Here is a 23,985-nt window from a genome sequence, read left to right on the forward strand (position 1 = left end):
CCTGCCTTTCTGCACGTGTCATCTGCTTTGTTACTGTTCCTGCTTCCAAGACAAGGTCGAGGGCTGCAGTTTCTTGCCAAGGGATTAAGTGCGCACCTTAACAGTTTTCCCTGACATATCTGTTGTTATTTGTATCTGTAAAAAACGGAACTTGTCCACTGTACTGTCCCCAAAAACTGACCACGGAACTCACTTCCTTCGTATTGATGATACGTTTGGTTGTGAAAGGCAGGGCAAAGAAAAGTATAGAGCAATATCCACGTTTTGGAGTTTTTTTTTTACATATTCGGTTTTACTTACTTTTTGCTTAATATTTTAAAACAACTTGATTCGCCTTTTCCTTTTTGTTGTTTTCCGTGTAAACACATTAAAAAAAACTGGCGCATTTAATGCCCCGTGCTATATCTTTGCTTCGAGGCGCCGCTTATGTTGCAGGCCAGCAGACTTATTTTAACCAGCTGGTGATATTAAACGTGGATCAAAATCTCGATACACCGACGTTCTCGATTTCCATTTACTTCAGAAAAACGGTCGTGGGGAAGGGAGATCGGTGCCACTTGTGGTCAGCAGCAAACGGCTTAGCCACTGAGCAGCTCCTGCGGTCACACTTGTCAAGTATTAACAATGTGCAGGTGTCGGACCTTTTGAACAAATTATGAAATGCAAAAGGTTTGCACACATCGGGTGTGTGCTTTCGCTGTTGCGCAGTGGAGCACTCCTGCAGCCTGATTGGTCCGATAAAGCCGCAGCTAGGGAAGGGCAAAGTCGTTTTATATCCCCTGCAAGCTGCCGAGAATGAAATTTCGTTTGGTCAGCTTGCACTATGGGCGCGGTTTTAGCAGCAACAGACCATTGCTACATTGTTTCATAGAGCGTGATATTGTTCAACTGTCTGGCGTGGAATGTGCGCGAGCGTTTACGAAGTTGATGGTACGTGAAAGAAAAAAGACCTGAATTGCATTGACTGTGCAATATCAAGAGTGGAGGGTCGAACCGCTTCGGCATGAACCGGTAACCGTTATTTCTTTTTTCGGTTCAGTTCCGGTTCGGGTTCAGCGTGCTCAAAAAATAACGGTTCGGGTTCGGGTTCAGTTCCGGCAAAAATACCGGTTCAGTTCCGGTTTTCGGTTCGGTTCGGTTCCGGTTCGACACCCTGATATATATATATATATATATATATATATATATATATACACAGTCGAACACGGATATATCGAACTCCAAGGGGATCGCGAAATAGTTCGATATATAAAGAATTCGATATAAAAAATATGGGCTCTGAGACCTCACCTATGGCAGACGATCCCTTACGGATCGTCGCATTCAAGAATGACAACTAATTCCGCACTCACGACGCAACAGGACGCTTTATTTCCGTGAAAAAAAAAAAATCACTGATCTTGGCCTTCTTCGTCGTCCTGGAATTGAAATTAAAGACGCTGGTCTGGATCTTCTCGAGGCTGCACAACTAGAAAATTCCAGCAGTACGCTGCGCCTTCGCACACCATGCACAACACGCACGCAAAAGAAGAACAGCGCGCACGTACCACAAGAACTTTGAAGGTAACATTTCTAAGGCTCTCTGAACGGACTCCAACAAAGCGCTCGCGATGGTCATCTCCGAGAGAAACAGTGATCTCTGAAAGGTGCGGGACAACTCACCAAACAGCAGCAACAGCAGCCAATTCAAAAGAAGCAGGCCGCCAGCGCCTTCGTTCCCTCTTCCCTTTCCTGATACGATATCGGGGGAAGGCAGACCCAGAGAGAGAGAAAAAAAACCCTTTTTCGGCAAGCCGGGGAACGTACGCAGCCGTAAAACAACAAAAAAGGACGTGCGCAGTGGGGGATCCCTACCTCGCATTGTCACATTTTCCGAGCGTTCGGGCTTGTGTGCCGAGAGAGATTTAGCATACCGGGCTCCGTCTGCTAACGCTACGGCGGGCAGTAGCGGGGGCCGACTGGGCAAGCGCAAATTCGTTCCGGTAGGGGGGATTAGTTCCGCGAGCCAGTCTTCGCCATGCCCGCGCATTCCTCCACATCCTACTCAACCTCAATCCGGGGTGCAGCGACCGCCGCAGAGCACCTTCCAGCTCGCGCGGCGTTCGATATACGCAATGTCGGGAAAAATACGGTTCGATATAAACGTACGAATTCCTATACTTTTACACAGAATTTTCAAGGGGATAATTTATGAGTTCGATATAGACAATAATTCGATATAGCCGTGTTCGATATATCCGTGTTCGACTGTATATATATACAGAAAGAAATGCCGGCAGTCTACAACGCCAAAGGAGGCATAGGAGAATGGTTAGACTATTTTTTGACGGTTAGTGATGTTATATTTTATTAATTAATTTACGTAGAAAGAAAGAAAGGAAGAAAAACACGCGCCCAGAGTGGGGACTGAACCCACGCCTTTCGATTAGATCTCGAATGCCCTACCAATTCAGCTATCTGGGCGACTGTGTTCTCCTTCACTTTCTGGGGTATTTATATTTACTACAACTGTATCTGACGCTTGAGGGTGGTTGCCAGCGCCACTGAGACTATACGGGGAGAAGGGGACCTTCTTTTCGAACCCCGGGGCGCGACTCGAACGTCTACATCCTGTCATGAGCGGGTAACTGGCGGGAAACCCTCTTATGCTACCTTGGCAATCTAGGCTGCCAGAACCGAGGCCCTCGCTAAGCTTTCGCAGGAAAATATGATTTAGAAATGAGGGGCTCGTTAGGAAATACAGAAATGCCGGCAGTCTACAACGCCAAAGGAGGCATAGGGGGATGGTTAGACTATTTTTTGATCGTTAGTGAAGTTACATTTTTTAATTAATTTAAGTAGAAAGAAAGAAAGAAAGGAAAACACGCGCCCAGAGTGAGGACCGAACCCACGCCTTTCGATAAGGCATTCAAGATCTAATCGAAAGGCGTGGGTTCAGTCCCCACTCTGGGCGCGTGTTTTTCTTTCTTTCTTTCTTTCCACGTAAATTAATTTAAAAATATAACTTCACTAACGGTCAAAAAATAGTCTAACCATTCCCTTATATATATATATATATATATATATATATATATATATATATATATATATATATATATATATATATATATATATATATATATATATATATATATATATATATGTGTGTGTGTGTGCGTGTGTGTGTGTGTGTGTGTGTGTGTGTGTGTGGATTTTTTTGCCCTCCAAACTGCACCCCCGCCTTATACTAATCGAATAAACACGGTAACTGCCTCTCCTCTCTGCCCCGCCCACCTCTCACGCTCTTTTCCTCCTGTCTCGCTCCTCCCATGATAAACGCAACGCAGGCTTGCTGAATTCAATTCAATTTTCCCGCGTTCGCACCGCTGTTGTGCCATCTGTGAATCTTGGTGTTACTGATGGGCTTGGCAGTCTAGCCACGAGCTCGAACGCGAGCCCTTTTTGTAAAGTTTCGGTTACAATATTGTCACGAAGCCAAATACGCCGCAGTTGTCTTCAAGGAAAACAAGTTTATTGGAGCGAACTTGTGCTCCCCTAGCAACTCAAAGAATACACAGGCGGCAAAACAGCCATCAACAAGGTGACGTGCGCTGGCGAGCGTCGGCGAGTCGAATGCCACGGCGTCTGCTCTGCGGGAATTTATCTTTGGGCGCGAGCATTTTTCAAACCGTCGAATTTCATCCAGAACACTGCAGATCAAAGAAGATTATTCTAGGCTGTTGAAGTTAGTTCGAAACGCTCTCCCTATCAAAAGAGATAACACGTGCAGCATAATAAAGAATGGAACATGCGCTTCACTCGGGGCCCATATAACACAGCCTCGGTGCAGCCAGGCGATAAAAGCAAAAAAATTACACCATCTCCCCGAAGGGAACTATGTGGTGATGCAAAGCAGAATTGTTGGCGTCCATTCAACTCATCGGACGGTGCAGCGTGTCTCAACCGAAGCAGCAACTGAGGAAGCGGCGCGCGGACCGGGTTTATTATATAGAGCAGATGGAGTGGAGAGGAGGATATGAGAGAGGAGACGCGCATGCGCGCTTATCGCGCAGCTGGCGTGTTGCCGTTATGTTGAGTGATCTGGTGTTTAGTAGCGCCAGAGGGAATTCCACGTCTGGGTCCACACCGGTGGCAAAGGCACGCAAGTACTGTTGTGTTACGGTGAGTAGGCGGTGGTGCTCGAGGCGCCGAAACTCGTCCATCATGTTCTTGTCCATGTTGTCGTCTCTGTGGTAGAATCGGTAGTCTCCGTCAGCGTTGGTGAGGAGACGCTGGTGCACCGACTGAGAGCAACGTACACGCCCTCGTCTTCACAGCTTTGTCTTCTTCTCCTTCTTCTTCTTCAGCGGTTCCCCTACGGGAAGATGACGACGGTGGTTGAACGCGAAGCTATCTCGTGATGGATTCTTTGGTTGGCCAGTCCCTAGGGGCATCCTGCCACAATCATCATCAGAGGCGCTGCGGACGGGGCACGGACGCGGGACACCCCCCCCCCCCCCCCCCCCCCCGAGCAAGAGACGCTAACATCCTCCTCTAAAGTTTTCAATTCGTCGTTTCTATTGACGGTCAGCTTCACGTGCCTTCGTTGTATCAGTAGCTTCTTGACGTAGTTTGAATGAGTCAAGGACATAAGGCGCGTTCGTAGCACTTGCTCCTGTCTCGGTTTTGTAGCGCAGTGGGAAGCGCGCCGCGTACCTCCCGTTGCGGCCAGAGAGTTTTGCTCCGCTAACTATTTCTTTTTTATATAGTGTAGGGGGAGAAGTGCGGACAACGGACGGACGCCGGACATAGCCCCAAGCAAGAGATGCTTTGCATCTAAAACAGAAACAAACAAATCTTGTGCATAGTTCGCAGCATGATTGCTTTAACGCGTTTTTTAATCTGCATCGCAAAGAATAAACCCACGTCTATCTTTTTTAGGTGCAGAGCACCTTAGGGCCGCACAACGTCCGTCCGCGTCCGTGCGCATATCATTTACAATCGCAAAAAATCACACAGGCACCAGCAGGATTCGAGCCTGTGCCTGGTATACCACGCAGAGTTAGTAGAGAGTTTTAGCATAGCGGCTAGCGGAGGCTCGCGCTACGGTGGCGGGTTACCGGGACCCGACCGCGCATGCGCGCGCGGGGAGGCCGAGGAGGTTGCCCCTCAGTGGAGAGAAGGCGCGGGCATGGCGAAGGCCGGCCGGCGGAAGGCTGGCCACCGGAACGAATTTTGACCTTCCCAGACGGGCCCCGCTACCCGCCGCCGTAGCGTTAGCGGACGGTACCCGGTGTGCTAAAACTCTTACTCATTGGGCTACGAACGAGAGTTAGTACTCGAGAGTCAAGCGGCTTACTCCCTCGCCTGTAACGGTGTGGAGTACAATGTCCGTCGGCGTCCATCCGTGCGCACACCACCATGAAGCTAAAATCAAGCGAAATTCGATTTGAACCGTGAGATTCAGTTTCATTTAGGGAATAATCAAGGTTCAGCTCACGGCTAAAATCGAATGGCGGTACGGGCGCAAATCGGATGTCACTCGGGACGCAACTTGGACGTGATTTCGAGTCCCGTACTCCGCACGCTCGCCATCATCCATAGAGTGGAGATGCTGCCATTTTTTTTCTAAAGAAGCACTGCTAGTTCCAGTTATGTATTTATTATATGTTTGCCCCAAATATGCCCAAGGTATTCTTTTTAATGAACAACAATGTCGACGAGCATGAAGCATGTTACCTGATTTCGTGAGGTTTTTTCTATATACATCTTACTGAGACCCGAGACATGACGTAGTAAAAACCAGTTATTTTTTTTTTTAATAATTGAATTTATAACAGTACAGGAATAATTCTGGTGTCATTCTTTATTTTCTATGACGCTTCGTTGAAAACTTAAGGGATGTATAGCGCAAAAAAGACGAAGGACAGAAAGGGTGCACATGCTCAAGGACAGAGCGCTAACTTTCTACTACTGGTTTATTGAAGGAAGCACTTATTTATAACATCTGAGTACAAAAAAAAAAAAACAGGTAAACTAAGCGACACAAACCAAAAACAAGTAAAAATAAATTTGATATCCCGCTACACATTGTAATCACCCCTTCTCGAGCCACGGGCGTCCAAATAAGCAATATCTTTTGCCGATAAAGCAATTGATGCTTGACTGATGCAACCGTCTCTGGCTTTGAAAATTTCCAGCGCTTCCACTATTCCGGTCGATGCATACATCGACCGGTTTGGCTTATGTATTGCTTGCCACACCGAGTCGGAAAGGAGTGCACCACGCCTTCTTCTCATGGTACAAACTGACTATCGTGCTTCATCGAGCACCCTTTCGATTTTGGAGCAACTGGATTCCTCTGCTTGCAGAGCCGCGATAGCTTATTTGGCGAGGTAAACAAACGTCGACCTTTGCGCGCTTTCCAATCTTTTTATGTTATGGGATATTCTGTGCAAATACGGTATTGCCACTCTCTTATTACGGGTTTCGTCAGCGTTTCGCGCGTGTCCTTGGTTTTTAGCTTCATGTTTAGGTTTTTCGGCCAACCATTCACTCACTGAAATATTGATTGATTGTAGGGTTTAACGCGCCGACGCAACGCAGGCGACGAGGCGCGCCGTAGTGGAGGGCTCCGGATTAATTTTGACCACCTGGGGATCTCTAACGTGCGCCGAAATCTCGTACACACGGGCGTTTTTGCTTTTCACGTCCATCAGAAAAGCGGCCGCCGCGGCCGACCAACTGAAATAAGTAGAGGTTGCGGATTCCCCGAGAAAGAAAGCCGTTCCTTTTTCTTGCTAAAACTTTCTTTTATCGTGTGGGCACACGATTTTTCTAGAGCATTGCTGAAGCACAGCCGCACAATACCTCTCAAGCACGTTCGAGTGCTTAGTGTTAAATGGTAAAAGAGCCTTCACGATGTTCACAAAGCCAGCAAACGTGGTCTTTGTAGAAACATAATGAGATCTCTCAAGGAGCCCACCGGTTTTGGATGGAACTGTCAGCCTATAAGATGTCCCAAGCTACAACCTCCCCCCCCCCCACCCCCACCCCCTTCTACTCCCACAACCCCACTTGACATGGAGTCGTCCTGTATGCCACAATAAAGGCTACCCCCTCAACCTCTTACGCAGGGCCCTAGCCATACCTTTCACAAGCAATGTTGACCGCATCGAATTTCAATGACCGTAGGTCTTCTCAAGCTGTCGTTCATATTGCTCTCTTGTCTTGGTATTATTACCTGCGCCCAAAAAATAACCCAAGTCCAACTTCAAGACGGCTCAGCTAACGTTTAGCTTTTCAGCGTCACCTGAGTAAGATTCATCCCTCCCATCAGCCTAAGCCTTAGGCGTAGAAGAAGAAGAAGAAGAAGAAGAAGAAGAAGAATCGCTAGAAGGTGGTGCGGTCACGTCTCGGCGTCTTCGAGCAATGAAGCTTAAGCGCAGCCACTGCACAACCCGGGGCGCCTCATCGTCCATTTCCAGTTCCAGCACATCGCTGACGGAGAACACGGAGCAGTTGCTCTCCTTCTGGCAAAGCCGGTCCGGAAGTCGCAAGGCCTCGCAGTGCGAAGACCCGCTCGCCCGTGGCCTCAGCGATTACCGGTGCATCTCCGGCCGCCGCAGTAGGCGCGCTGTGGACCCGAGCTTCGGGCACGCCGACCGTCTCGAGCGCTCTCCCTGGTGCTCCACGTTCATCTTCACCATCATGGCACTGCTCTCCGCCTTCCTCGTAGTGGCCGTCACGCTAATCTTGGTCCAGGCGCAGACCGTGGGCAATGCCAAGGCGGCCGCACCGGTCACCCGCCACTTCACGTTGCCGCCGAAGCCAGCGCTCGCACCGAGGAACGCTAAACGAGGAACGCTTCCACCGTCCACGTACCATACGCGTGCCGCCATACGGTTCATCGCCTGGGAGCGGGATGCGGCGGCGACCACCAGAGCACGATCCCGAAGAAGGATGCCCCAAGGAACTCCCTCAGTTGTGTCCCGGGGCCCCAAAAAGCGCATGGCAAAAAACGTGGCGTCTGTCCCCGCTCGTGCGGACGAGGTGAGCTGTCTCTGTTTGATGAGAAGCATAAATGGGTGTATTTTTTTTTCGAACAGTCCGTTCACGCCTGGCTATGCGCAGTGGCACACCTCGACAGAACGACATTGTCTAGAGTGTCCATTTCTTGGCTTTTAACGCCAAGCTTCATATGCCCGCACCGCGAATGTTGTAAGGGAAGGCATATACACGCTCACGCGTGAAAAACGGGATGATTTTCTTGCTTTGGTGCAAGTTGCGTCGAAAGATAATGGCGCTCCTTCCGCCCCCGCCAGGTGTCGCCCCTTTCTTCTGTGAAAATGAAAAGAGCATTTCTAGCAAGAAGTCATGATTTCCGGCTTCATTTCTGACAAGATTATTACATTCTAGCTGTAATCGACAGCTTCTAACTTCAAAAAATTCTTAGTCTAGCTAGAGACGGTTATTTCCAGCTTGCGAGTTTTTTTCTTCTAGTTGGATCGACAAATGCTGACTGGAAGCAAATCACAACCCAGCTAGAAATGAACTCGAAACGTGATTTCTAGCTAGAAATTCTGCCTATTTCTAGCTAGAATATTTCTGGCTAAATTCCTGATTCAATAATCTAGCTAGAAAAAACATATTTTCACCTGGGAATTCCTATACCGCGTCTCCTGACGTCCCCACATTCCCTCTCAATTTTCCGCTAAGCTCCACTCCTTGTTATGCTGCCGTTATTACGATCACCCATGAGTACGATCAGTTTTCCAAATGTACAATTCATATTTCCAAGTGTCGTGTTCAATTAAACGTCAGTCATACAACCTGTCAAAACCATAACTATCAGATCATAGCATCCCCATCGGCTTCGCATGTAAACCACAGTATGCTCGCAATTGCTCAACCTTCTGAGTTTGAGGCCAAGTGCTGGAGAAATTAAAAAGAACATAAACAATGCAGATTCTTTGTCTACATCATAAAGCACACTTTTTAGGCCCATGAGAGGCTTATGAAGTGTGTCCTATTTTTGTTTATATTTTTTTAATTCGAACATTATATTAAATGTGGGTCTCACGCCAACACTTACAACTCTAAGTCCATGAAAACACAAAATTTTTGGTAATGGTATAGGGGAGGCTTTGGCCTGGGCAATGAGATGAATACTCGAAGCATAGCGATGAAATAATAATAAAAAAGTGAACGTTTCAATTGGGTGTGCCTTGGTGTAGAAGGTGGCCACATCCAAATTTGTGGCTTGATTTTATTTCGTGGGGTTCATTGCACACCCAATAATGTGAGGAAGAATTGTGTCAAGTTTCACTAAAAAATATATTTTTGAAAAAAGTTATGAATGTTCGCGTGCGGAGAAATCGCAAAGAAGTAGGTTCTGAGAAAATCAACAAAAAATATTTCGAGCCAGTGCAGCGCTCACATAAAATGACCAGGAGAGCTAAAATTCCCCACATTTGTTACTACTTCCTTCTTGAATCTTGCTGGCGTCTGATTGTGCTAGCTTGCTTTGCAGTATCAGTGCTCTGACGGGATGCCTTTGCGATGCGCGGGGCTGATCATTCGTTTTTGTATTTGGCGTTTTGTTTTGAGCGTGTTAGCACTCTAAACGTCCCGATACTTTGGCTGCCAGTAATAAAAAGTAAGCGACAGAGAGTAAGCACATTCACCAAAACATCCGAAGCTCCGTTGACGCGCGCACGAAGACTTTAGAATGTAAACAACACGTGCGAAGCAGCGTGCATCTGCCTGGTGAGAAGCTGGATTTTAATGGATAACTAAAGTTTTAAAAACACTATTAGAGTATTAGTAGATTTTCGTACGTGATACTATTGTTAAAGAACAAGCTAAGAACTTCAAAACAGGGCATTTTTGTGTTGCACACAAAAATGGCAGTTTCAGTTTCGGTTTCGTAAACGTCTAGTGGGCTTACATTTTTAATGTGTCTTTTGAAAGAAGCTGTGTAGGAAGAAACTTTTTTCAGCAAAATGATGTCCAATAAATTCCACATCTAACAAACGGGAAAATAAAAAAAAAGATTGACATTTTGGAAAAAAAAAATGCCATTTGGACTTGGCCTTGGGCAGCTTGGCTACAGCGACAATGTTTTCTCACTCTTTCAAGTTATACTCTGTGTACGCAGGACACGCAAGGAGATTTGCGGCGAATCGTGTGGTTCGCACGAGTCCCAAGACGGTGCTGTAGCCTAGTCACGCTCTCCCCGTCTTTCTTGTTCGCCTTGTAGTTGGTGGAGCAGCAGATGGGTGCAGCTGACATGGGGAGTGAGGACGAACTCGTTATCTGCTGGCACCTTGGGGATGAAACAACTACGACATCGCAGAGAACAGAATGTTTAATGCGTCTCCTGCTCTGTGCAAAATGTATTTACAAGAGGTTTTATAGACCTTCTAAATACAGAGGATTCTCTGCAGCCCAATGAAAGAACAGCACTTTCCCTTTCATGAACTTTCGATTGGCTGCGGTGGAAATGTCCGCCCCGTACTTCTTTCGGCCAAATTTTCCGTAGCAGGACCATCTCTCGCTTCCGGTCCTTGCGTCATTCTCTGTAATTCTGAGGGTCACCCTGAGTTCCATGGATCCTCTGCAATGTGGTAGTGCTTTGCCCCTGTGGTGCAATCTTCGCGCCACCCGCGAATGCGTTCTAAACCACACACACCGTGCACTGGCATTGCCGGTTACGCGGCGACAATGCCAGTCACCTCTCCGTCTCCCGGTCGCCGCACTCTTGGTCGAACGAGTGCAATGCAGAGGCAATGATGAGGCTTTGTTTCTTTTGGAACCCAACAAGCCTGTCGGTAGGCCTGACGATGCCCCTCTGGGCTTGCAGGTGAGGGGAATGTGCACCGTGGTGTTCTACAGCTACTGCAGCCGCGTACGCCAGGAGTTCCACTTCGTCGCTTCGAACAACTCGTGCGTCAGCGGCTCGGCCGACGCCACGCTGGTGTGCAACCACAGCCCCAACAGGTTCGCCTCCGAGCGCAACTGCAGGGCCAAGTGCGTGGACAGCAAGTTCGCCTCGGAACGCTGCTTCAGCGCAGCCCTCTTCTCCCAGTGCTCCAGGTATGCGGAGACGCGCCGGTACATGCGGGTCTCACGACAAACGGTGCAGCGGAGGATCTCATTTTTAGGCTTTGAAGTAGTTCTTTTACATGTCTTCCTCTTAATGAATCAGCATTAGCAGGGTCATGCGAAATAAAAACCACCGGTGCCCATCTGTGGAGGTCGCAATGCGTCCCTAGCGGAGGAGTGTGTAGCAACGCTGCACCAAGGGAGAGGAGGGACGCACGTCACGGGGCGGAAAACAATGCGGGCGAACGGCGGCGCGTTATGTGACCTTCGGCCCTGCAGAGAACTGGCACAGGGTCAGCTTACTGAGCTTAGCCGTCATTACATGCACTTTAATCCTATGCAAGCCAAGACACGATCGCGCTTTCCGATACTGATCGCGGCAGTGGCTGCGTTTGTGCTGTGCGTGCTTTATGGTTAGAAGCAACGACGGACCCCGCGCCTTCGATTGGTACGAATGATCTTGTACAAGAGTGGTGACGGAAGAACGCGGATACCATGCGACGATATCGGCATCTCGCCCTTTATCACGTTTTCATTTTCTCTAAATCAGATGCTCAGAAGTGTCACAATGAGCAGATGAAAACTGTTATTCGAAATTTCCCCATAAGCAATTATAGGCCACAAAAAGAAAAGGAACAAAAAAGTGAAATGGTAATGAACAAAAAAAAATATGAAGGGATAAACGCTTCTCCTTTCCTCGCCACTTGTGAAATTCTCCTTTCCTCTCCCTGCTAAACGTGCCCTATTATAGCACACGCCTGGCATTCATTGAGGGGCGCTTTTACGATACTTTTTTCCGGGGTACAAGCTACAATTCGCAGCTTGCATGTTGCATACGAGACTTATAAGCAGGGGCGGATCCAGGTTTTTACTGAGGGGGGAGGTTAGCTTCTATGGGCGATGATAATAATGATGATAGTGATGCTGATGTTATTGTTGTTGTTAACGATTATTATTTTTTTTTCTATTACTTTTTCTGCCGTTTTTATCATTAAAAGTTGCCATATTCACTTCATGCGTCCATTTGAAACTGAAAATGTACGCTTCCCGAATCTTGTAAAAACTTTCTTCTTTTCACTCACCCTTCCGTATATAGTTACGCTTATTGTAAAAGGTCTTCTTGCAACTGACCAGACATTACAGTTTCTATTGATTGTGTAATGTTGCCTAAAATTACACTATGGTATTTTTATTCTTCTTTGAAGTTGTAGTTTCTTCTTATTTTTTGCTCACTCACTGTTCTTTTGCCAGCTGTTGATGCATTTCATTGCTGTCTTATACCTTGTCTGTGCGCCAGCACGACTTGATTGTGTAAAGTCGGTTGGATTGCACTATTTTATTTCCAATCTTCTTTGCCGTTTTTGTAGGTCTTTCTTTCTCTTTTTTTTTTTTTTTGCTCACTGAGTGTTTATTAGCAGATTGTTGATGTACTACAGTGCTGCATTTTCCCCTCTGAGTGCTCCAGCACGAAGGCCTCCGCTGTTCCTGGGCACTATAATAAACATTGATTGATTGATTGATTGATTGATTGATTGATTGATTGATTGATTGATTGATTGATTGATTGATTGATTGATTGATTGATTATTATTATTATTATTATTATTATTATTATTATTATTATTATTATGACGATGATGGTGATGATGATGATGATGATGAAGTTAGAAGCCTTTTTTGTTCTCCGAAGTTTTCATGAACCATATAAGAAGTAGATAATAATCATCAATTAGACTTTTTCTACGACCTCAGGGGTCATCTTCTTGCGGGTGTAAATTCAGAAATTAAGGGAGGGGGGGCCAGGAGATCGGGACCCGCCCTCTGGATCCGCCAATGCTTACATTACCCTTTTAAGCGCCGAGTAAGCACGCATTTCACAAAGAGCGCATTAAGGGCGTGTTTTCTTTCCCATGGCAATATCAGAGTGCAATTGTCGCTGTGTATCAAGTAGCTGCAGGCCAACATCCCTCAAAGAGCTGCAGCCAGTAAAAGCAGTGGAGTGTCGTTTATCTCAGATGAGAAGCTAATGTGCGCGCATTTGCGACTGCACCGTCCGTGACTTGCTTGGGTGCACGCAGTCGGGACGTGCGCCATCAGTGGTGGTTCTTCGACGGCAGCGAGTGCGTTCCGTGGAACTTCCCGTCGGGCGCCTGTCCTTCGACGCAAGAGGGCAGCGACGTGTTCTCCAGCCTCGCCGAGTGCGCGGCGCAGTGCGTGGCCGGCGAATCTCTGCTCGCGACCTGCCAGCCGCCAACACCAGCGCCCTGCTCGCCCAAGCATCTCAGGTGTCGATCTATCAGTGCGACTGCAGCGCGCACTCTAGGCTAGGGTACCTAGTCTAGAGCAGGCTAGGGCACCTGCAGGTCTGAAAAATAGCATGGCGCCGGAAAGGGTACTGCACAATATTGGCTCTATACTTGTAGTTATAAGAAACGTGCTTTTAAAGCGGCTAATGATGACGAAGAAGAAACGCAAGGGGATATTTTTTATGACGAAAAAGGCATTTCCGGCTACCTCGCAGTACGGACTGCTTGCACACAGGAAAAAAAAAAAAAAACAGTTGTGGCATCAGTATTCCACAACAGCTATAAGAGCATGTAGTTGGCATGGTTTAGGAGCGCAATCTTCTAGGGACCGCTGTTTGTTTGTGTTCCTAAAATTATGCCCCGACAGGCGAAAGTTTCTGCGGCACATCCTCTTTTTGTATGACTGTGCCTTCGCGATTTTTAGTACTCATGCTCACACAACATCGTCGCATAACTTCATCTCGATTACTTGTGGGAATTGTGGAGATCTATCTGCCATCCAGATACGGTGCGCCTCGTGGGGGGGAGGAGAGAGAGAGAGAGAGAGAGAGAGAGAGAGAGAGAGAGAGAGAGAGAGAGAGAGAGAGAGAGAGAGAGAGAGAGAGAGAGAGAGAGAGAGAGAGAGAGAGAGAGAGAGAGAGAGAATTTGTATCTGCCATTAGGAAGGGGGTGGAGAAGGAGAGAAGGGGTATGGGGAAGCTGGACACTCAGAAATGGAGTGGTAGTGGTTGTAGAGACGCGATGATGAGCCGAGTACATGTCAGGCGGTGCCGCTTCTTCAACAGTGTCCCCAGAGATGGCATTAGCTTTCGCGCCCAGGGGGACACAATTAGGCGGTAAGTATTGATGTCGGTGGCTTAAATAATTAAAATTGAATAAATAACTTTTTAGTGGCTGCAGTAAGCAGGCATGTTTGTATTGAAAAGTTGGACGCAATCATGTTCCGACGCAGTTTCATTTGGCAGAATTCTTCTAGCGCATCTGTACTCCGAGATATCGAACTGCGAAGTTTAATTGCCATTCACACGCATGCTAGACACTCAAAACCGGCGCAGAGCTCCTCCCTCTCGTTCTGTGTTTCGGTAGCGGTTCCGAGTGTACGGTTGATTGCGATAACGCCAGCCAAGACTGAAAGGGTGCCGGTGTGCACTTTTGCCTATGCCTCCCCCCCCGTTGTCAAACTAAACACCGCACACAGCAGGAACGTCACAAAGGGAGGCGCTTCGCGCCGGTCTTCACCGTCTTGCATGCGTAATCATGCGAACGGCAGTTAAACTTCGCAGTTCGATATCTAAGTGCACGGATGAGCCAGAATAATTCTGCTAAATGAAACTGCGTGGAAACACGATTGCGTCTAACTTTTCAATACAAACATGCCTGCTTACTGCAGCCGCTAAATGTTAATTATTAAATTTTGGTTAAGCCACTGGCATGAATAATTACTGTGTCATTCTGTGTCTTCCTGGGCACATAACCTCCCTGTAGATGTGGTATTTATGTAAATCTAAGCGCCTAATTTAAAAATAACCTGTCGACTTAACTTTGATCACAATGTAGAGAGTTATTTTCCCGCTTGTTGTGTGCTTGACACTCAGACTATTGATGATGATGATGATGATTGCTATTGGTTTCCCCTTTGTAGCGAGGTGATGACATGTCATCTTACCAAAAAGGCCTAATATACCTATGTTTTATACTCTTGGTTTAGTACTAGCGTTGCTTAGGGCAGGCCCCAAAAGCATATTAGGCACAAAATACTTTTTTTTTCTGTTACAGGTGGTAACTGTCCTAGGCAATATTCCCCTCTCTGCTGTTCGTCCACCTGCATTCTAATCTTCTTTTCATCCCCTCGACAGCCTTGAAGTTAACTTCTTCTGTGCTGCCCTTAAATCCTAGGGCTCCTGGAAGCCGAATATTGACCATATTGACCATTCCGTTGTGTACCTACTCCACGATATTTCACGCCATTCAACATTTTAAGGTGCGAAGCACCTTAAGACCTCGCTTTGTCCATGGCTCGTCCCTTGGCGTCCGTGTACACAGTGTTGCGCATGCGCGAGGAGCGCATTGGATTGGATTGGACTGGATTGAAATGTATTGGACTAGATTGTATCGGATTGGATTGGATTGGAATTGTATATACTGTACACACGCCTTGTCACTCATATACATGCGCGAGTGGGCAATGCCACGGAGGATTTTCGGTAAGAACGATCCCCAGTGCTTCGCCCACTCGTCATGATTCACTTCGTGCAGATGCGTGAATTTTTTTTATGAGCACGAAAAGCATGTTTGAGCAAAGGCTCCGGTTAATAGAAATCAAATGTACAAACAAATGTACCCACACGGTGCAACATTCATCGGTAAACGCGCAAACAGCAAGGTCGTGCCAGGCGTAAACCATTAGCCCTGCCACCTCGATTAATTGCAGTAGCCCACCTCGCTTTAATTCGCAGTATTGTGACCACAGTAATTAAGAGAAACCCGTCATGATGTGACAGAAGGAGTTTCGTTCTACGCGAATCTGCGAAAATTTCTTTCCGGCCGCGCATTCCATTTTTTATGCGTGAGCGCGGCTCAAATTGGGTTGCAGGTGGATTTTCCGCATGCCACCCAGTGCGATGTGCGATGAAAACGTTCCCGGAGGAAATGCTTTGAACGCACGTAACTTATGCACTACAGACGGCTTACGTTCATTTCGCTGCCAGCGCGCAGCGCCTGTCCTTGTATTTATGATTGATTGATTGTGGGGGTTTAACGCGCCGACGCAACGCAGGCGATGAGGCGCGCCGTAGTGGAGGGCTCCAGATTAATTTTGACCACCTGGGGATCTTTAACGTGCGCCGAGATCTCGTACACACGGGCGTTTTTGCTTTTCGCCTCCATCAGAAAAGCGGCCGCCGCGGCCGGGAATCGAACCCGCGACCTCGTGCTCAGCAGCGCAACGCCTTAGCCACTGAGCCACCGCGGCGGGTCTGTCCTTGTATTTAAATGCGGAGCTTCTTTTCCCTTACACTCAGCTTAAGTCGGGAGTTTTTCTCTGTGTTAACTCTAGTTTTGTAACAAGTATGGTCGGCTGTACGCAACCGCGAGGTTGACTCGGAACCAAACACAATAAAGAACGCGCCAAAATCTCGCCGAACAGCCACGGCAGCTGTCCCGAAGGAAGTCAGCCGCATACATAATCTGCTCCGCTTGCTTGCATGCTCCCGAACCACTATTCTCCACGCCATCTGTGACTGCCCAGCTGTGTTGCGCAGAGTTCTTTTTCCTTCATGGACGCGGCCATCCGTGCAAAATTATGTCTAAGCATTTCCCCGCATTTCCCCGAGGGGAAGAATGTGAAAGTGCGAATGCACGAGTTGAATTTGCGTGGTTCGGTAATGTTCGCGAAAGAGAGATCACACACACACATACAACTACAAAGAAAGAAAGATGCATTTATTCACAGACACCTATTTGTGTTGTCGTTGTACTTGATTGCTAGAGCGGATCTCAGCTTTGAAATTTCGTGTCAGTACTCCTTTAAGCGGGTGCATTAGCCCTTCTCACGCCCGATTCCTGGCCAATCCCCCACGTGGGTATGTGCCATGCACAGACACCTATTTGTGTTGTCGTTGTACTTGATTGCTAGAGCGGATCTCAGCTTTGAAATTTCGTGTCAGTACTCCTTTAAGCGGGTGCATTAGCCCTTCTCACGCCCGATTCCTGGCCAATCCCCCACGTGGGTATGTGCCATGTCAGCGGCCAGGCAGCGCGCGCCCATCTCCCCCCGTTGCCAAGGAAGACGAGGAGCGCGCGCACCCGCAGCTGTTGCTATGTGGACGGACGGCGGTCGCCGGAATTCAGGGTCGCTTATAAAGTGCATTCGCACTTAAAAAGCGCTGTCGCTGCTGATATGGCTTTCGGGCACATACTGAGATGAGGTGTCCAGACATAGCCTTTCGTGCCAAGCCAACGCTAGTTCAAGGAGAAGAAAAAGAAGACAAGAAGAACATCATCATCATGACCGTCATCGTCATCATCACCACCACCACCATCATCAGCAGTGTCCTTTCAGACGCACCCCAATCGTTCCACGCCATCATAGCCACCTTCCTCAAACGCCCTTTCTGTCGGCCTTGGCGCATAGCTTCTGGGATCCCATCCGGTCCAGAATGAAAGGCTTGCCTCAGTGGCCCGGCAAGATCGTCGACGCGTTGCTCGTTCCCATCGAACGGCCTGCTCGGAAAAAGCCGATGCAGTGCGTCTTTTTCTTTGGAACGAAGGAGTGCGCGTGGATACCAGAGGACGACATCACGCCCTACCCTGCGGGCAGGGACGAGTACGCGAGGCCTAACATCAAGATGGCCAAGTTCCAGGAGTCCTTGGACACTGCCGAGCACTATTTGCGGTCCCGCATAAAGAAGAGCTCTGACCTTCCGAGCATCGATAAGCAGATTGCTGCAATGATCCCTGAGGGCTCCGCAGTACGAGCCAAAGCACATTGTGAAGATTCTCCTGGGGAAGAATCAGCCGTGGCTATTGACGACGCCCCCCAAAACACCACGCCGGGTGACAAAGACCCCAAGGGGGCAGAAGACTCGCCGCTGAAGAAACCATGTAAGCGAACTTCGCCGAAAAGCAACAGCCCGAACTCGGCACCGGCAAATGGAAAGGAGGACATTGACAAGTCTGCAGCGCCCCTGAACAGCGACGCTCCTTGGTCGAGCAGCCTGCCCGATGACAAGTCCGACTTCAACCTGCCTGTGACAACCCCTGACCCCAAGGCGGAGAAGATATTGGACAGGCTGCAGAAGGTAAGCCCATCGAACCTTAAGTTTGGCTTCCTTGGCCTGGGCGACATGTGCCAGGAACCTCCTCAGCGCGGGCCAACAAGTCCCTGTCTGGAACGAGACGGACTCCGACTGTCGAGAATTCGTCAGAGCTGGTGCAGTGGACAGACCAATAGCGGCAAGGGTACGGTGGTGGCAGAGTGTGAAATAACCTTATGCTGCATCTCAGATTGTGCGGCAGCCAAACAAGTGGTGTTTGGAAAAGACGGCATGTTGCGCGCGAACGGCTACAACAGGGGCTTTGAGGAGATGACGTACAGGCATGTGGACGTCAGAGGACATTTCAGAAGCGATCTTACGTGAAGGAGGTCGGTACTTGCAGGCCCCTGTATTCGGGTCGAAGGAGTCTGCGGAGGAAGTCTCTTTGATCACCCTTGCTGCCGGAGAGGGACTCTTTTCAACGACTGTGTCACTTGCTTCAAGGCTGTTGGCAAGAATACGTTCTACCTGTGGGAGGTAGGCAGCGCCTCCAAGATCAGCCCCGCCGTCAACATGCTGCTGGGAACGACGCTAGCCGGACTGGCGGAGGTCATGATCCTCTGGGCTCATGTAGACATCCGCCAGAAAGACTTTCAAGAGATTCTTGAGCTTAACGACCTCCACTCAGCCGTCATCAGTCAAAAGGCTACGGTAATGATGGAGGAGGTGACCCAGGAACCTAGCAGGCCTGTGCAGCATCTCCAGAAGGATCTACAACTTGCCATTGGCATGGGTGACCAGTTGGGTGAGCTGCTGACAGTCATAGTGGCTGTAAACGAGAAGTTCAAGCTTTCCAAGGCGCTCGGCTATTGGCAACACGTTTCAGCGATCCACACCCGAGCTACCACACACAAACGCAGAGAGGGAGGTCGCCTATAGGGGCCCCAGCCGACATGGACTGAAACCGAAGAACTGGCTCCCCTTCAGCCACCCACAACTTCACATCATTATGTAACTCACAGCTCGTGGGAGCAGTAAAAGGCACGGCTTTTCGGATTGGGCATGGGGATCTGTTTTCTTTAAAATTGGCCTTGTTGCATAAGCTCCAGTAGATGGATGACGGTCGCTTTTAAAGGCAGAATTTTGGTCTGTCTGTCTGTCTGTCTGTCTGTCTGTCTGTCTGTCTGTCTGTCTGTCTGTCTGTCGGTCTGTCTGTCTGTCTGTCTGTCTGTCTGTCTGTCTGTCTGTCTGTCTGTCTGTCTGTCTGTCTGTCTGTCTGTCTGTCTGTCGGTCGGTCTGTCTGTCTGTCCCTCGATCCAGCCGCTTGGCCGAAAGTGAAAAGGAGTTCTTGAACAAGAAGTTTATACAGGCAAAACCATTAAATCTAGAAACACACATGTGCTTGTCAACATTGTTCAGCAAAAAACACATTATGCACATTAGAGGCAAAATATCTGGACGCAAAACCGGTTCCAAGTAATAAAGAAAAAAATTCATAAACAAAAGAAGTGGCGAAGACCGGAGATGCCGAGCGGAACGCGTTCCGCTCCCCGCTAGCAGACGACGCTCGCTTTCCTAGCGCAACTCGCAACCGCAGCGCCGCGGTGGCGAGAGTCGCGGCCGGTCGCCTTCTCTCCACGGCCGCGGCGGGGAGATACGGAACTGAAACTAAAGCGTGGCAAACTGTTCGCATGGCGACGCAGTGAAACATCCCCCTCGCGAGGAACACGATCAAATGCAGAGCATTTCCGGGGGCGCACGACGTTAAGTAGTTTGCGTTACGTTAATGTTGTTGCACTTGTGGCAATTGCTGACGAGAGAGCGCTCGTCAGCAGTAAAATTGGCAGCCTCGGCGCACGTTGAGTCCGAGAGAGGGGAGAGAGTGTCCTTGAAACGTGCCTGGGCGCGCTATCGAATGTTGATCGCGCCGATAGCGAAATGTCTGAGCCGGGCATGTCGAGGCGAGCGATGCGGACAACTACGGACGCCAAGAACGGGTGACATCGTGAGTTAAAGAAATGCTCTGCATATAAAAATTTCCTAGGACCTTCATGTTGTGATATATGACGGCATATATTGCCCCTGAAAAATGTCTTCCTAGTCTGTGTTTAGAGGTGAAGCCGTCTGTAACGGATATGGTGTAAGATTGCTGCTTGTAAGCTGGCTTTGCCACATTGCATGTTGCGCAGTAAAGCCTGTCCATCTACGGAGGGAGTATGACTAGAAAAAAAACGTCTCTATAACTCTTGTGTAATCGAAAGTGCCCCGAAATAAACTACATGAAAATCACCCGACAAGATGACTCTAACATTACGCGCAAGGAAGAAGCCAAAACCAAAAGGAATCTTCGTAAAACCACCCCACAGCTCCACTGTTCAGCAGATTTCTCACTGGCTGGAGCTGAAGATGATGGTTGGTGTACTGGGTGGAACTGGCCTTATTTGTTTTGTTTTTTTTAATACATGGCTGCTTGATTTTTCCTATATCAGATAAGAAACGCATAGGAAAAAACGTTTTGACCCAAAAATACGCGCGCTCGCGCCCGACCCTAAACTTGTGGCGGCATTTCAAGCAGTCGAAAAGTAACGAAAGGTTCCGTTAGATGGAGCGCGAGCAGTGTAACGCGGTAAAACTGAATTGACTCGAAGAAACCTCCACCGTGTTTATCGTGGGAGGCGCGTGACAGGTTGGCGGGAAAGAGAAGAGAGGCGTTTACGTGGCAGGGGCGGCAGAAGGCCATCGTCTTTCGACATTTGCAGCGAAGCGAGCAAACGCGTGGCCAATTTTTTCGTTTTTTTTTCAGTTATTTAAGTTATCCAGAATTTATTGTAGAGTTGTTACATTCTTGTTCAGTTCTGCATAAAAGCTTCAGGCGGGGAGCGTTTTGTCAGCTTGTTTCTCAGAGGCCCGGGCCAATGAAGGCATGAGGCCATGCACTGGGGAATTACTTTTTTTTTTAATAACCCAACAATAAAGATTAGCGGTGTACATTGAAAGAGCACCGACACGAAATTTCAAAGCCGAGATCACTGAGCCGTCTGTGCCTCCCGTTCGGATCACGACCTGATGCCGTGATTCGTGAACCCCACCGAGCTTCGTGGTCGCATATGCTTTGGGAAATCTCAAATAAACGGCAATGCTTCCGCACTACTGTCTACTGTGTTCTCACATCGGCGAACGTCTCTCGGCCGCCGTGTATACAGCAACTCACGTGGTCAACGCGTCGGTATCCTACACCGAAGAGCCGGTTATAAGTCGCCCCCACAAGGACCCCACAAACTGAACACTTATTTCTACGTAAGCGGTTTTGTAAATGTGCCATTTTAGACATGTACCCGGTGACCCTTCACTACTGGCAAGATTAATCACCATAATCGTCATCATAAACTTTAGCGAGAAAAGAGGGGAAAACTAAGCAGGGGCCCTCTTTCCAGAGCTCCTGTGGCGCTTGTCCCGGTCGCGCCAGGCCCTGTCGATCTGCTTGCGCATGGTCCTCCGGGTGTTTTCTCGTCGTACCTCGGTGGTTCAGCGCCAGCTGGGTCGTGCCTCAACGGCCCGTTGGGTTGGCTAATTTTTATTTGGAAGAGGAAAACTGAATGTCGCTGTGTTGAGGGGGTTCGAGTATGTCCTTATTTACAGCCTCAGTTTCAGAGTGTTGAAAAAAGCACTTTGGTCGTGTCTTTGGGGAAAAGCCTCGAGGGAAAAGACGCATGTATAGTCAGCCATTTTTCACACCTCGCCAGGGCAGACTGTGAAGCCTCTTTCGTGTCGGGTCCGCCCAGGTTTCCGTACTTCGCCGTGAGCTTGCCCGAGCAGCGGCGCGTCATGTGCGTGAGGGCTTCGGCGTCCGTGCTTCAGGGCCACCGCTGCCTGACCGGAAGTAACCGGTTCCCCACCGAGTCTTCCTGCCGGGAGGCTTGCGCGCTGTCGGGCCGCCGCGCCGCTCCCGCGCGATTCGACCCGAGTGTCGCCTCCGTGGGCCCGGGCGAGGATGAACCCGCGGATGGCCCGACTGACGGATGGCGGACCATCGGCGACGCCCCGGCAGACGTGTTCAACGAAGAATTCTTTGACACGACGACCAAAAGGAGCAGATTCATCTTTTGGTAGCCTCAGATATGCAAGTACAAGAGACGAACTTTCTCCCTGAACAGTCGGCCTCTCACTCCTATAATCTAAATACGGAGTGCATTTTTTTGTGTGTGTGACTGAAGATATATACCTGATATATCACGTCTTATATACATGGGAAAAGCGCCAACGGATTGCAGTAGAAAAATATTAAGAGGCAGCAGTTGCAGCCAACTGAAAGGAATTGTTCATGTCTCGCATTTTTGGTGCAGCTGTGTGTGTTTGCATGCTATTCAGGATTACCCCCACAGCTCCTGTGCATCTGCGCCTGCGGATACTCCTTTTTACGCTCCGCAAAGAGCGTCGGATGTCGCCCCTGAGCACGTCGCTCTGCACAAAACAATGCCAAAAAAGATCCAAAAGTAGGGTTTTAGGCTGTGTGTAATGCAAGTTTTATGCTGTGTCTAATGCTCGTACGCCTGATAGCAAGCATTGCAAGACCCGAATCGGCTGTGCTTCCTCACCTATAGCGAATCCCCATCAGATCGTTCCACATTTCTCACGCGCGAACAAGCCCCGTATATGTCCGTGAAGTTGGCGACAGTTTCCGAAGCCGCTCTGTACAACGCGTGAAAACACCTGCAGCCGGCTACGGCAGTTGCAGAGACCACCGGTACAGGAGGGAGGGATGAAAAAAAATGCCGTTTTTGGAATACCGTATTTTGTCATTTATAACTAGGTTGCGCGAAAGTTGACGCGCAGTAGAGAGAAGAGCACGCAACGGCTCGACGTTAGGCCCGACATCACGTTTCGAGTTTTTACGTCAACCGGTACCCGCACGCCGCAGCTCAGCATACATTGAGTATGGCATTGCTTGGCATGTCGTGAGGTCCAATTTGAGGCTTTGACGTCTAACGTTGTAAAATAATACCCGTTGGAAAAGGTTGATGCGTTTGAGGGGTCTATGTGGGTACGCAACAGCTCTGCATTAGGCTTTACGCCACAGAAATTTGAAGTCTGATACTATCGACCGGTACTCCCAGCTCGACATCGATTATTACGCGAGTTATTCACATTTTAGCGATCTCGGCACCGCGTTCTGTTCAGCTTCGTAACGTAGTGCCCGATGCTGCTGAAAGCCCTGTTTAACTTTTCCAACTATCTTTAATACCTTCCTAGCGAATAATTTCCATTTTTATTTCAAAATTGATCACGCTGGTTGGGCCGGTTACGCTTGCGGTTACTGCGGTATGTTTATTTCGCGTTTCGATGAACGCTGTTGTTATTCGGCCTTTCCTTGTTTTTAAGCGTCTGTCCGATGCAGCGGAAGCGTTTTTTAACCTTTTCAACTGTTTAATAGCCCCACTGGATGGATTACTTGCTTATACTGTGATTTGCACCGGCGGCCTCGCCCATTAGGGCTACGGCGACTGTGATTTGTTTACATTTCGGCTTCTGGCTGTAACTTTACTGAAAATTCGCCTAGCAAGCTGCTTTAACTTGCCAAATTGTCGGAGCACCCCCGCGATAACGCCAGTATGGCCTTTAAGGGGCCACCCTGTCGCGGAAGGCTAGGTTCGTTTTACTTGCCTCAACACCTAACTCGACGCGGCACCCAACGCCGAAAAACGAGAGCGTTTATATTTGTCAAATTATTGGCAATTGGAAATTCAAATTTGGTGTAGAGGTGCTCTAGAACATTACGAACCATAGTTCTACCCTGATGGTCCAACTGTACTTTATTTTACTTTACTCTTACGTACTCTAAA

The 23,985-nt window shown here is 48.6% G+C and overlaps 1 protein-coding gene across 1 annotated transcript in view; it reads left to right on the forward strand.

Annotated features, from left to right (window-relative positions):
- Window positions 1-10,487: 10,487 nt before the first annotated feature.
- The window catches only part of LOC144170200 (protein Wnt-11-like), a 57,370-nt gene continuing 43,872 nt past the window's right edge, over window positions 10,488-23,985 (forward strand). Inside the window, exon 1 of the mRNA XM_077699835.1 lies at window positions 10,488-11,076. Within this exon, the coding sequence (XP_077555961.1) occupies window positions 10,589-11,076 (488 nt within the window). The 5' untranslated portion in view covers window positions 10,488-10,588. The remainder of the gene's footprint in view (window positions 11,077-23,985) is intronic.

Source organism: Haemaphysalis longicornis, unplaced genomic scaffold (genome assembly GCF_048455015.1).
Source record: "Haemaphysalis longicornis isolate Haplotype H1 unplaced genomic scaffold, Haemaphysalis longicornis Haplotype H1 scaffold_2, whole genome shotgun sequence".
Classification (NCBI taxonomy): Eukaryota; Metazoa; Arthropoda; class Arachnida; order Ixodida; family Ixodidae; genus Haemaphysalis; species Haemaphysalis longicornis.